Source organism: Chelonoidis abingdonii, chromosome 1, assembly GCF_003597395.2.
Source record: "Chelonoidis abingdonii isolate Lonesome George chromosome 1, CheloAbing_2.0, whole genome shotgun sequence".
NCBI lineage: Eukaryota > Metazoa > Chordata > Testudines > Testudinidae > Chelonoidis > Chelonoidis abingdonii.
The window spans coordinates 92861695-92874375 of record NC_133769.1 but is presented as its reverse complement, the minus strand read 5'-3'; the positions used below and the strand labels follow the sequence as shown (position 1 = coordinate 92874375).

Sequence of the window (12681 nt, the reverse complement as noted above, 5' to 3'; positions counted from 1 at the left end):
TATATCAAATAGGATCGATATCGCTTAGATATGGCCTAATAGGTCTGTCTGTGCGCATTGAACGCAAATGCTGTGGCAGGGTGTTACAGCGTTTTTCTTACTTTATTTTTTTTTTTTTAAATCGTTTTTTTTTTAAAAACGCTGTCTAATCAAATACGAAGGGTTAAACGCGGATAGTGATAGCCAGGCAGAATCAAGTGAGATGACCATGATTTGTTACGGGAATGTGCAGCATCAGTCAAAAACTCTAGCAGTACCGTCATAAAACTCATATACAGAATATTAGGTATATAGGAAAGAACGACTGATAAGGACAGAAATATCATAATGCCCACTATATAAATGCGTTTTGTCCTGGTCGCTTCGCCTTAATTACAGTGTGTAGTTTTGGTCAACTACCCTATTTCAAAAAGAAATATTATAATTGGGAAAAGACAACAGAAGGCAATAAAAATGATTAGCTATATAGAACAACTTCACCATTTGAGGAAAATTAAAGATACTAAGGACTTTTCAGCTTAGAAAGGAGACAACTGAAGGAGATATGAATAGAAGTACCATGAATCAAGAATGGTGTGGCAAAAGTGAATATGGAAGTGTTATTATACCTCACGCACAGCAACATGAAATCGTGTCACCACAATGAAATAAATATGTAGCAGGTTAATAACATACATTAGAGAGAACTATCTGTTCACACAATGACACAATCAGGCCTATGAACTACAAAAAGTGATGACATTTACCCAGAACCACCCGCAACAATGATTTTTGCCCCATCAGGCACTGGGATCTCAACCCAGAATTCCAAGGGGCGGGGGAGACTGCGGGAACTATGGGATAGCTAAGGAATAGCTACCCACGGTGCAACGCTCCGGAAATTGATGCTAGCCTCGGACCATGGACGCACACCACCGAATTAATGTGCTGAGTGTGGCCGCGTGCACTCGACTTTATACAATCTGTTTTACAAAACCGGTTTATGTAAAATCGGAATAATCCCGTAGTGTAGACGTACCCTCTGATAATTCTGTTCTTTATTATTGTTTCAACCACTTTGCCTGGTACTGAAGTTAAGCTTACTGGCCTGTAATTGCCAGATTTGCCTCTGGAGCCTTTTTTAAAAATTGGTGTTACATTAGCTATCCACCGGTCATCTGATACAGAGGCTAATTTAAGCAATAGGGTACATACCATGGTTAATAGTTCTGCAGTTTCATATTTGAGTCCCTTCAGAACTCTTGGATGAATACCATCTTATTCTCATGACTATTAGTGTCTAATTTATCAATTTGTTCCAAAATCTCCTCTTTTGACACGTCAATCTGAGACGGTTCCTCAGATGTGTCATCTAAAAAGAATGTCTCAGGAAAGCTTATGCCCAAATAAATTTGTTAGTCTCTAAGATGTCACAAGTACTCCTCGTTCTTTTTGCTGATACAGACTAGCACGGCTACCACTCTGAAATCAGGTGTAGAAAACTCCCTCACATCCTCTGCAGTTAAGACTGATGCAAATAATTTATTTAGCTTCTGCTGAACAGCCTTTTTTTTCTTGAGTGTTCTTTCAGCACCTTTATTGTCCAATGGACACACTGATACTTTGTCAGGCTTCCTGCTTCTGATGTAGTTAAAAAAAAATTACTGTTAGTTTTTGTGGTTTTAGACAGTTGGTGTTCAGATTCTTTCTTGACCTGCTTAATTATACCTTCACACTTGACTTGCCAAAGTTTATGCTCTTTTCTATTCTTCTCACTAGGTTTAGACTTTCAATTTTAAAAAGATGCCTTTTTTCCTTTAACTGCCTCTTTACACTGTTGTTTAGCGATGGTGGCCTTTTTCTGGCCCTCTTACTTGTTTGTTGTTAATAATTTGGTCCCCTGTACGCATCATAAAGGAGGAATAAAGGGCACAAGGCCACTTTTTTCCCCCTTTGCAGATCACTTTTTCAGGCATATTGGCAAGGCAGAAGTTAACATTGTAAATAGGGATTTCAGCTTTCAGGGCTGTCTGTCTAATACCTCTCACGGATAGTATGTTAAAAATAGAATAAAAATAAAAATTCTTAACCATGGTAATAATGTAGCACTATGCCACATCAGTGGATTTCTACCAGAGACATGAAATTTTTCAACCTGGTTTTCATTCACAAGATCAGATTAATGGTGATGGCATACAGTCATGAGTCACAAGATAGATTTCTGTACTATTTGTTCTCTGCAGCCAGTACTGTTCTCTGTAGTCTGAACTGAGTGCTCAATTCTCATTTCAGTTACACCACTGTAAATCAAGCATAATTCCAATAAAGCCAATAGAGTAGAAAGCCCTTAGCCACTAGAAAGCATATTTTACTTTTATTTGCTTGTAACCATTTTGACTGTTGGTGTCTGGGCTCTGAGCCACAGCAGCAGAACATTTAAGGCACCCCCGGTTACAGGGGGTCTGAATTGCACCCCAAAACATGACATCTACTCAGATGATGTTTTTAAAGGCAAATTATCAAGGTAAAGAATGAACTGATAAAACCCTTGTATAAACCTAAGAAAAACTCTGATCTTCCAAAAGGCATGATTCACTTATTCCTACCACAAACCATTTTGAAGTTGCTGCCTGGCAGGCAGGGAGAAGATTCAAGGAGCAGCTTTCAGAGCCTTCATTTGTGGTGGCCACCCTTTGTAGTTTAGCTCTCTCTGTCTCTTCTTTCTCAGACTGGATTCCCCGTGAGCCTGAGCCACTGTACCAACCAACAGGCCTGGAGCTCGAGCCACTGTACCAATACCCCAGAGAGGGGATGGTGGTTTATTTAGCAGATGAAGGTGGGAGCACATTGTGAAATGTTATTTCAAGGTGCATGTAATTTTGGCACGCACTTCGATTGACTGGGTTTCTTTTATTTTTGGGGGGCCTGATTCATAGCCAATTTAAAATCATAGGAGAGACTCCTATTGACTTAATGAATTTTGGATAAGTTCCTATATCTGAAGATCTGGAAATAAATTAGAGCTCTCTCCCCATCCATGGATTCTGCTTATGTTATTAATAAGGATACGATTTAATCACAGAGATCAGGAAACTCACAGATTCTGTAACTTTACCGGACTTCCATGACTTTGGCTTCAGCTGCCAACAGTGGAGGTGGAGCCAGGGCTGTGCATCCTGGACCCATGGCTATAGCTGGAGCAGGGGCTGTGCACCCTCCTCGGAACTGCAGCAGGATCCGTGACTGTGCTTTTCCAACCTGTGGCTTCAGCCAGGGCTGCACGCCCCTGCTTCCTCTCGCGGCTTCAGCCGGGGCTGTGTGGCTGCCCTCCCAGCCCCGACTCCTTCAGCTGAAGCTGGGGCTATGCACCCCCCTCTGTCCCCTGCTGCTGTAGGCAGAGCTGGTGCTGTGTGCCCACCCTTGCGGCTTCGGCTGGGGGCAGTGCCATTGCTGTGTGCCAGGGCTGTGCCCCCTCATAGCAGTGGGGCAGGGGCTGTCAGTTCCCCCCATTTAGATCCAGGTGTCATTCCTTCCCCCGCGGCCCTTTCTTCCCTGCCATATTATTTGTAAAAGTCACGGACAGGTCAGGGTTTCTGTGAATGTTTGTTTATTGCCCATGACCTGTCTGTGACTTTTACTTAAAATAACCGAGACAAAATCTTAACCTTTGTTATTAACAACCTTAAAAGTGCTGTTCAGGGAGTTTCTGAACGTCAGTGGGAAATAGCCTGAAACTAGTTTGCTAATTAATCTGTCTCTAGTGATGTTTTCATAATATTTGAGCAAAGAGAGTATGAAAGTTTAAAAATGATTTTCTTCCATACTTGCAGGGATAAAACTGGAGGTACATGTTGGCAAGAGACTCAGTATCTTCTTTGCAACTTATCACTTATACTATGACCTTGCCAACTCTCTTAAGTTAAACAGAGTCAGATTGGGGGACTTTTTAACTACAGATCTCTAAGGGAATAGCTCATTGCTGCTAGCAATGGTACTTTTTATTCATTTGATGTTGCTCTGTTTTCTGATTCTCTTCTGAACCACAATAGTGTTAGGGGAGCTCTGTTGCTGAAAGCACCTTTTTTTGGATGTTATGTGAAACCAAGATCTCATCCAGTTATAGTCATTAACCCCTGAATTCTTTATTGCTGCATACAAACCATGCTGCAAAGAGTGTATGGATCTTGGGGATTAAGTTGTTAAAGACCCATGGCACTTTTCACAAGAGATGGGTGTTTTAATCCTGCTGTCCTGGCCAAATACCCACTTGGATAATTGCATTCTGCTTAATTAAAATTCCACATACAGTTTGGAAATTGTATTTATCATTTCCTGCCTCACTCACCTAGTGTTCTGTGTGCATTTCAGTCTGGACAGAGCAGTGTTTGAGCAGTGAATGAAGCAATATTGTTTATATATTTTGTATATCAGTCTATGTCTGTAATGTGTGTTGGGATGACAGGCCTTATTTAAATCTAAGGTCTTTATAATGATTAATGGATTTTTGTGCATAGCTCCCAGTAACGATAATAGAAGTAGGGGGCGTTATAAAACTCTAAATGGATATAACACTTTCCATCAAGGGAAATCTCAAGGTGCTTTATATTGTATAGGAACCACTTAATTTAGGCTCAAGTTCTGAACACTTCAGCATGTACTTTACATTAAGGTCAATGGGTATTAAACATATGCTTAAGTGCTTTGCTGAATCAGGATCTTAGGATTTCAGTACACACAGTCATCTCTTGGTTGCATATGGTAACTATTCTTTTGCCAGAAACAGTGCACAATAGGTTTTAGGAGGGGAACTGAAGAATAAGTAGTGAGATGGATTGATGCAGGGGTTTAAAATGTTAGAATCGTAGAAGATTAGGGTTGGAAGAGACCTCAGGAGGTCGTCTACTCCAACCCCCTGCTCAAAGCAGGACCAACACCAACTAAGTCACCCCAGCTAGGGCTTTGTCAAGCCAGGCCTTAAAAACCTCTAAGGATGGAGATTCCACCATTTCCCTAGGTAACCTAATCCATTGCTAATATGTTGTTATAGCATGGATCATAACTTAATAGAGAAATTGTCTCATGGACCTCACTCCTTCAAGTCATGATAGCACAGACCATCTCCTTTCTAGTTCATGATTGTATAACATCCCTATGGCAACTACAGCAATTGCATACATAGAAAGTAATAATGGAAACATTTTAGTTTCTTTTAATCTGATTTAGCAACTGCAATAAAGCAGGCAAATTAAAAGTATGTGAACAGTAAGTTCTCCCATCGGTGACCACAGTTTGGGAACTGGTGGGTTAATGCGTTAGCTTGTCACTTGTAAACAAGAATAATTTAATACAGAGACTATTTATAAGTAAAAAGGGAGCTTTACAGTAATAGCAACAAATATTAATCATATAAGTTTTCAAAGCATAATGGTGATGTTTTAGCCATGTGGTGGATTGAAAAGCATTGGGAAGGAGTAGCTAAAACTTTGCACGACTTTTTTGAGAATTTACCCTAGATATGCCCTGAAAATCAAGTGTGTAATTCCTGTAAATGGTTTTAGGCATTGCTGGAAATCATTAACAACTGAATAATATGTATGTTCTGCTCCTTTCACTAGCTAACGAGGAATCCTGTTTTGTGTATTCTCGAGTAGGAGGTAGCTACCCCTCAAAGCAGGTCATCGCTCAAGATTGGGACAACACTTTGAACTTTGAAGCACGTTTTGAGAGTGGGAATCTGCAAAAGGTGGTCAAAGTGTAGGTTTATGATCTTTTCCTCTTTGATGAGGTAGCATAGACACCAGCTGCAGTCAAATACGCCTTTGTAAGTACCCTGGGTGATACTGGGGCCTGCACCCTGAATTACACTAACAGAATAAACCCTAAGAACATTTTCATGTGGACTTCAAATGGAACAATCTCATAACTGTTCCATGGCATTAAATATTATCTATAGGTGAAATTCACTTCTGTACAAAGGGTCTGGGCAAGGACTATGTACTACTGGTGTTGCAGTTAAGCCTCAAAATGGTGATGTAGGCCCTCAGCACAGCTATAAATTTCACCTACATGCACAAATTCATACGCATACATTCACACTTTTTTTTTTTTAGAGATGACAATATTATTTTATTTAGTTGAGTGAGTTTTTTTGCACAAGACCGTTTTTTTAATGAGCCTTGGTTTGGTCATACATTTTAATTATTTTAAGTAAGCACTAAAGGCATGTGGTGGTTATATTACTGACGCATTCCATCTAGTCTGACATCCTGACCCTAGCAGCAACATATGCTTTGATTGTTTATATGAAAGTGGAAATCCCCCCACACTTGCTGGTGGCTAACTGTACAGTGTTTTATTGTGATGTTGGAAGAATTCCTTCTCCATCCCACAATCCCCAGCATGATTTGAGTCTGTAATGAATTTCTGTGGCAACCACTGTTAAAAATGCTTGTCTTCTTTCTGTACATCAGTAATGAATTCGAGTACCAGCTGACACTGCGCACTGACCTCTACACAAACAGGCACACCCAATGGTACTACTTCCGAGTAACCAACACTCAGGCAGGAATGCCTTATCGTTTCACCATTGTCAATTTCACCAAGCCCACCAGCCTGTACAACCACGGTATGCGTCCACTGTTGTACTCAGAAGTGGATGCGAACATCCACCGAGTTGGCTGGCAAAGAACAGGAGATGAAATCAAGTATTACAAAAACAACCTTGGCCAAGATGGGCATCAGTATTTCTCACTCACTTGGACATTCCAGTTCCCACATGATCGAGACACCTGCTACTTCGCCCATTGCTATCCTTACACTTATTCCAACCTGCAGGACTACCTGGCAGCCATCTCTAGAGATCCAGTGAAGTCAACATTTTGCAAGATCCGCATCTTGTGCCATTCACTAGCAAGAAACATAGTATATGTTTTAACCATCACCAGCCCCTCAGAAAGTGGCAAGGAGGCAAAGCGTAAGGCAGCTGTGATTTTGACTGCAAGGGTGCACCCAGGCGAAACAAACAGCTCCTGGATAATGAAGGGCTTTCTGGATTACATTCTGGGTAACTCAGGCGATGCTCAGTTGCTCCGTGACACTTTTGTCTTCAAAGTGGTACCAATGTTGAACCCAGATGGTGTGATTGTGGGAAATTATCGCTGCTCCTTAGTAGGTCAGGACTTAAATCGTAATTACAAATCAGACCTGAAGGAATCTTTTCCTTCTGTTTGGTACACCCGGAACATGATCAGAAGGTAACATCATCTCTCCTCTCTTCAGAACAAAAAAAAACCTTTGTATTCATAGTGTCTGTTATTTAGTATAACTACTGTTTGCACTATATTTGCCTTATTTTTATTGCCTCTCATCTCATATTTAACCCATTCCGTTTGTATTATTTGTGTAAATTCTAAGAAGCATCAGTTTTTATTGTAGTTTACAATGTTCTTCTGTTGCACAGTACCCTGTAATATATCTTTAATACAGGGAATGGAAAAGATATCTTGGGTAGTGAAGGAGAATTTTTCAGGAACCATCAACCCCAGAACAGAAAGTGATTTTTTTTCATAGTCCTTCTCCTCACTGCCCCCCATCAAGATTTACAGATGAAGGCCCTAATTCTGCTCTCATTTGTATTCAATGGGAAAATATCTGCCAACTTCATTGATGCAAGCAGGACTGGCTCCAGGCATCAGTTTAGCAAGCAGGTACTTGGGGCGGCCACTCCGGAGACGGGCGGCACATCCAGGTATTCAGCGGCAATTCGGCGGAGAGTCCCTCACTCCCGCTAGGAGCAAAGGACCTCCCGCTGAATTGGCACAGATCGTGTTGCAATTGCAGCTTTTTTTGGCTGGTTGGGGCGGCAAAACCCCTGGAGCCAGCCCTGGGTGCAGGACAGTGCCCTAAAGTGGGCCAAGTCCAGAGTGGATCCCAACCTTGTATTTGACTACTAGTCCTATCGGGTTTACTGTATATTTCAGTATAAATATTATAAAAGTACAATATTTCAGTATATACTTATATAAAAGTATATAAGGTTTTTAATGCTTCACTTCCTTATGCAGTGCAGACATCTAGTCATCTGATTATACATATAACTTCATACCCAGAGTCGTCATTCAGGTTTGGCTCATGTAACTGAGTTCTTCTAATGGCTTTAGCTTTGAAAGGGCTCTGTCAGTGCTTGTAAAGCTAATATTTAACCTACAGTATCATTTACAGTATGTTTTGATTCTCAGGTACATGTTTAATCATAAGTACTTTCCCTTTGTGCCTTTACATTCTTCAAACAAAAATCCTTCTGTCTAACTTACCACCTTTCCTTTAAAAAAATATTCAAAGAAGTTCAAATTCAAATACTGGCTTTTACTTATTTTCGTTTTGGCCTGTCTAATACTCACCCTTTCAAGAGTTTCTGATGACTCTGGGGAAGGACTTTGGAGCCTGCTAGAGAACGAAAATGACTGTTCTCTCATAGGAGACAACTTTTTTAGATTTGAGAGAGGACAAAAGTTTTTATGATAGATGGATACAGGCTAGTCTTTTGTAAAGTTGTGTAGCAGAAAAACCCTCTCTTCACCCTGCATCCCAGTTTTACAATTTAAAGGCAACTGGTATAGCAAAATAGAAAAATAAATACATGTAGAAAAATCTGCTGAAATGCCCCAACTATCCAGACTCACATTTAGCACATTATCAATTAAAAAAGGGTAATCCTTTTTTCCCCTTTCTTTCTTGATCCGTCATGAATTGCCAACTCCTGTGCAGAGTGATGGCCCAGCATGAATGATTCTGGTGAGATCACATCACCTGCATGAAATCCTACTGGAACTGTCTTTTTGGAGATGTGTTAAATCCCATTTTTTTCCCAAAACTTGTGCAGTTTTGCAAAGTTTCTTTTAAAAAATTATAGACAAAATGCAGCATATTCCAAAACTTGCAATACTGCAAAAAACTAATACTTGAAACTGATACTACTTTCACCCTGAGTGGGGAAAGAGCTATCTGCTACACAGTTCTGTTGTATATATTTTTAGTGTGTTATAAATCTCAAGATTGTGCCTAGTGTATGATGTGGCATACAAGAGGGAACATAAAAGTAGCATTCTGGGGCAATACTTCAAATTGTTTTAATGTACACCTGAAGTGGCAGAAGATCATTCCTATTGAGGGTTGATAGGACTGGAGGAGAAATTTGCCAGAGTGAATGTATTTGGGAAGGGAAATGTGGAGATGGAAGGGAAGACCCAGATAATAGTTGTTGAAGAAAGGAAGATCAAGAGAATGAGATATAAAAAGGAATAGAGTTCAGTTACCCACGTTTAAAAAAAAATGACTCCCACTTTTTGGACTCATGAAGAATGATTGATCCCTTATAACTGTTTTAATAAAATGAACACAAAGTTCTGATGCAAGCCTTGGATCTTGTTGTTACTAAGCCATGGCACACTTTTGGGGCTTGATCTTGCAAGGTGCTGAGCTATTTGGCACTGATCTATCAAAGCATCTAAGTGCATGCTTAGTTCTAAGCACATGAGTAATCCTGTTGAAATCAATGAGATTACTCATATACTTAAAACTAAGCATATGTTTATGTATTTAATTATTCCTATGAAGATTGCTGCAACCCATCAGCCCTGGCTGATGCAGAAAAAAAAAGCATTTATAGTAAAATATTGTTTCCTTTCTTGTTACAGAGTGATGGAGGAGCGTGACATTCTCCTGTATTGTGATCTTCATGGTCATAGCAGAAAAGAGAATGTCTTCATGTATGGCTGTGATGGTGGGGAGCAAGCAGAGGTGCCATGCTTGCACCAACGCATCTTTCCTCTCATGATGAGCAAGAACTGCCCAGATAAGGTAAGCAAGTTGCTAACTTGAAATAGTCCTTTCCTATACTAAATGAAACCTGTGTAAGCCAATCTGATTTGCTAAAATGTCAGTCAGTGGGAAACAAATTTATTTATAAAGGTACTAAGCATTACAATATTGTGCTTTTATTGATAAAAATGACTTCTGATTGGCTAAAACACACAACCGATCCATTTTCTAAACCAATAGGGATTCAGCAATTCAATAATAGCACAACACACAAACTATCACACTAGATTTATTACTGTAGCATTTGAGTCTAATTTTGTTTTCTTCAGAAAACAATGAGGAGGTGATCCAAAGCTCCATGTGGTCCAGAATACCAAATTATTGATTTGTTCACCCATGACAGAAGAGCTATTCAGACTTTTACTAAACATGCATGTCACACCATCTTAGTATTAAAAACAGAAATGGAGGCTTTGGGGGGCTGGCCCAGCAGTCTGGTACTAGTTCAACTAATGGGGATAGTATGAACAGCAGTATTAAAGGGTGTTACATGTCTAATGATTACAAATCCTTATTAAAGTAAAACAAACGGGTATAATCAAAGACGGATTCTCATTCCACCCACCGCTCTGTTGTACCTAAATATTGAAAGACTGCCATGCACCATGTGTGATGCAATACTTAATGTACTACAGAGTGAAAGAAGGATGGATTGAACCTTTAACTATTTTCCTACTTGGGCTTGAAAGTTTTACACATTAGTGAAGTTAAGAAAAAACTGCTATCATCATGTCTCCTTTAGTGGGAAAGGGTGCTCCTTAAAAGACAGGGAACTGACCCTACATCCTTCTTTTAAGTTTTCATTCCCAGACTGCAATTTCAAAGTACAGAAAAGCAAAGAAGGGACAGGTCGAGTAGTGATGTGGAAGATGGGCATCCGCAACAGCTATACTTTGGAAGCCACTTTTTGTGGATCTAAACTAGGTAAGTTCTTTTTATTCGAGGCAGATTGTAGGGGTCATCAAACAAAATCTAGTTTTGATTGTTTTTACAGCTGCAGTAGTGATCTGTGATGGTTTTAGCTACCATCCTCAAAGAATCATATTTAACACAGGTAAAGGACAAATTCTATAAAGTTAGAGTGAGCATTTTAATACAGGGTACTGTAGCAGGGCGGATCTCTGCTCTGGCCCTGAAGGGGTTAAAAACAGCCCAGGAAAGGGGCTGGGGCTGGAGAAAGCAGCCTTTTAAGCTGAGTTGATTGGGGGAAGTGGGAGCAGCTGGGGCCACGCCCCAAACTGAGCCACAGGCCCTTATATAAGGGCAGAGAAGCCAGGCGCCCAGAGAGTCTTCCTCTGCCTGTAGAGGGAGAAGGGCCTGGCTGCCAAAAACCAGAGCAGGTACCTAGGGTGAAGCAGGGCTGGGGAAAGGCAGAGGAGCTGGGGAGCTCCTGCCTGGAAAGCCCCAGGCTGTGGCCTAGAATTAGGGCCAGAAGGTACTGGAGTTGCAGGGTGCAACCCAGGGGTAGGTCAAGGCAGCAGGTCCAAACCCCTTTGCGGATGATGAGAGGCTAATACTGCAGTCTGCCCCAGGGTGTGGGGCTAGCTAATGGCTGGGCAGTTGCCAAGACCCTGAGGCAAAGTGGGGATAGAGGGGGGGTTCCCTGGGGAGGGGAAACCCTAAAGAGGAAGGAGATACTGCCAGGGGGCAGCACCCCATGTAAAAGGGGCACCGGGGTCCAGGGAGGGATACGGGGCCAGAAGCCGGCAGGCAGATCACCAGCCTGCAGAGGGCGCTCCGCGCTGGAAGTTTGAGCTAATTCCCGAAGTGACCAGCAGGAGGCATCACAGGGGTGAGTCATGCCCGGTTACAGTACGCATAAATTAACTTCAGGTCACAGTTCTTACAGACGTACTGGAAACCAATACATAATTAATTAGTGGACCTGCCTACCAAATTAAATGGAATTGCTAGAAATAGATATACCAGAAACAATTGTATAAATGAGTGAAGAAGTTCCTTATTAAGGGTACGTGGTGAGAGCCAAGGAGAAATGTTATTACTCCCAAGCTGGTTTTGTTGAAAGTAATGTCATATATAATTCCATACTTCTGAGACACTCAGAATGGGGACCCTGTCTACACTGGCAAAACATGAATTTAGAGTTTTCTGTAGGTGGAATTCCATCAGTAATAGCGATAGGGAAGTTTTAGTGTGGACATGTCTACGGCATTCTTATGCTGTCTGGACAAGAGCTTCCACCACTGTTGCACCAGTGGGGAAGTACAGGTCAAATTTTTCTTAGTGTAGAAAAGGCCATCGTGGCCAGGGCCGGATTAACCTTTTGTGGGCCCCGGTGCCAAACATATTTGTGGGCCCCTATGTAGTCACTGTGGGCTCTGAGTTGGGCTTGGTGTGGCAGTGCCATTGGTGCTATAGTATACCTGGTACTGAATCTCAGAGACATTTTTCATTTTGATCCACATACCTCTACATGACTATATGAATTGCCATACACAGCTCCCTCAGCCCCCAATTTTTCTTATTGAGCTGTACACCCATGTGGGTTTACCAGTGTCTACTGTGAGTAGAATTTTCACAGTAATCAAGGAAACACCCCACAGATTTATCTCCTTCCTCATTCAGACCTTCTGTAGCCATGTCTCCAGTACCACCCTACGTCACCAGTCACTGCATGTGGTCCTAGGGTACGTCTACACTGCACAATTATTTCGAAGTAGTTTAAACCGATATTACAAAACCGATGTTATAAAATCGGTTTTGCGCGTCCACAGTGCGATCAAAAAATCGATTGCTTATGTCCATGGTCCAAGGCTACCATCGATTTCAGGAGCGGTGCACTGTGGGTAGCTGTTCCTCAGC

At 41.3% G+C, this 12681-nt stretch overlaps 1 protein-coding gene across 2 annotated transcripts in view; it reads left to right on the top strand.

Moving 5' to 3' along the window:
• The window catches only part of AGBL3 (AGBL carboxypeptidase 3), a 70963-nt gene that overhangs the window by 15142 nt on the left and 43140 nt on the right, over positions 1 to 12681 (top strand). For both annotated transcript variants that reach the window (XM_075067404.1, XM_075067405.1), the window contains exons 5-9: positions 2708 to 2815; positions 5595 to 5733; positions 6450 to 7232; positions 9675 to 9837; positions 10656 to 10782. In XM_075067404.1, coding sequence (XP_074923505.1) covers positions 2708 to 2815; positions 5595 to 5733; positions 6450 to 7232; positions 9675 to 9837; positions 10656 to 10782 — 1320 coding nt within the window. The remainder of the gene's footprint in view (positions 1 to 2707; positions 2816 to 5594; positions 5734 to 6449; positions 7233 to 9674; positions 9838 to 10655; positions 10783 to 12681) is intronic.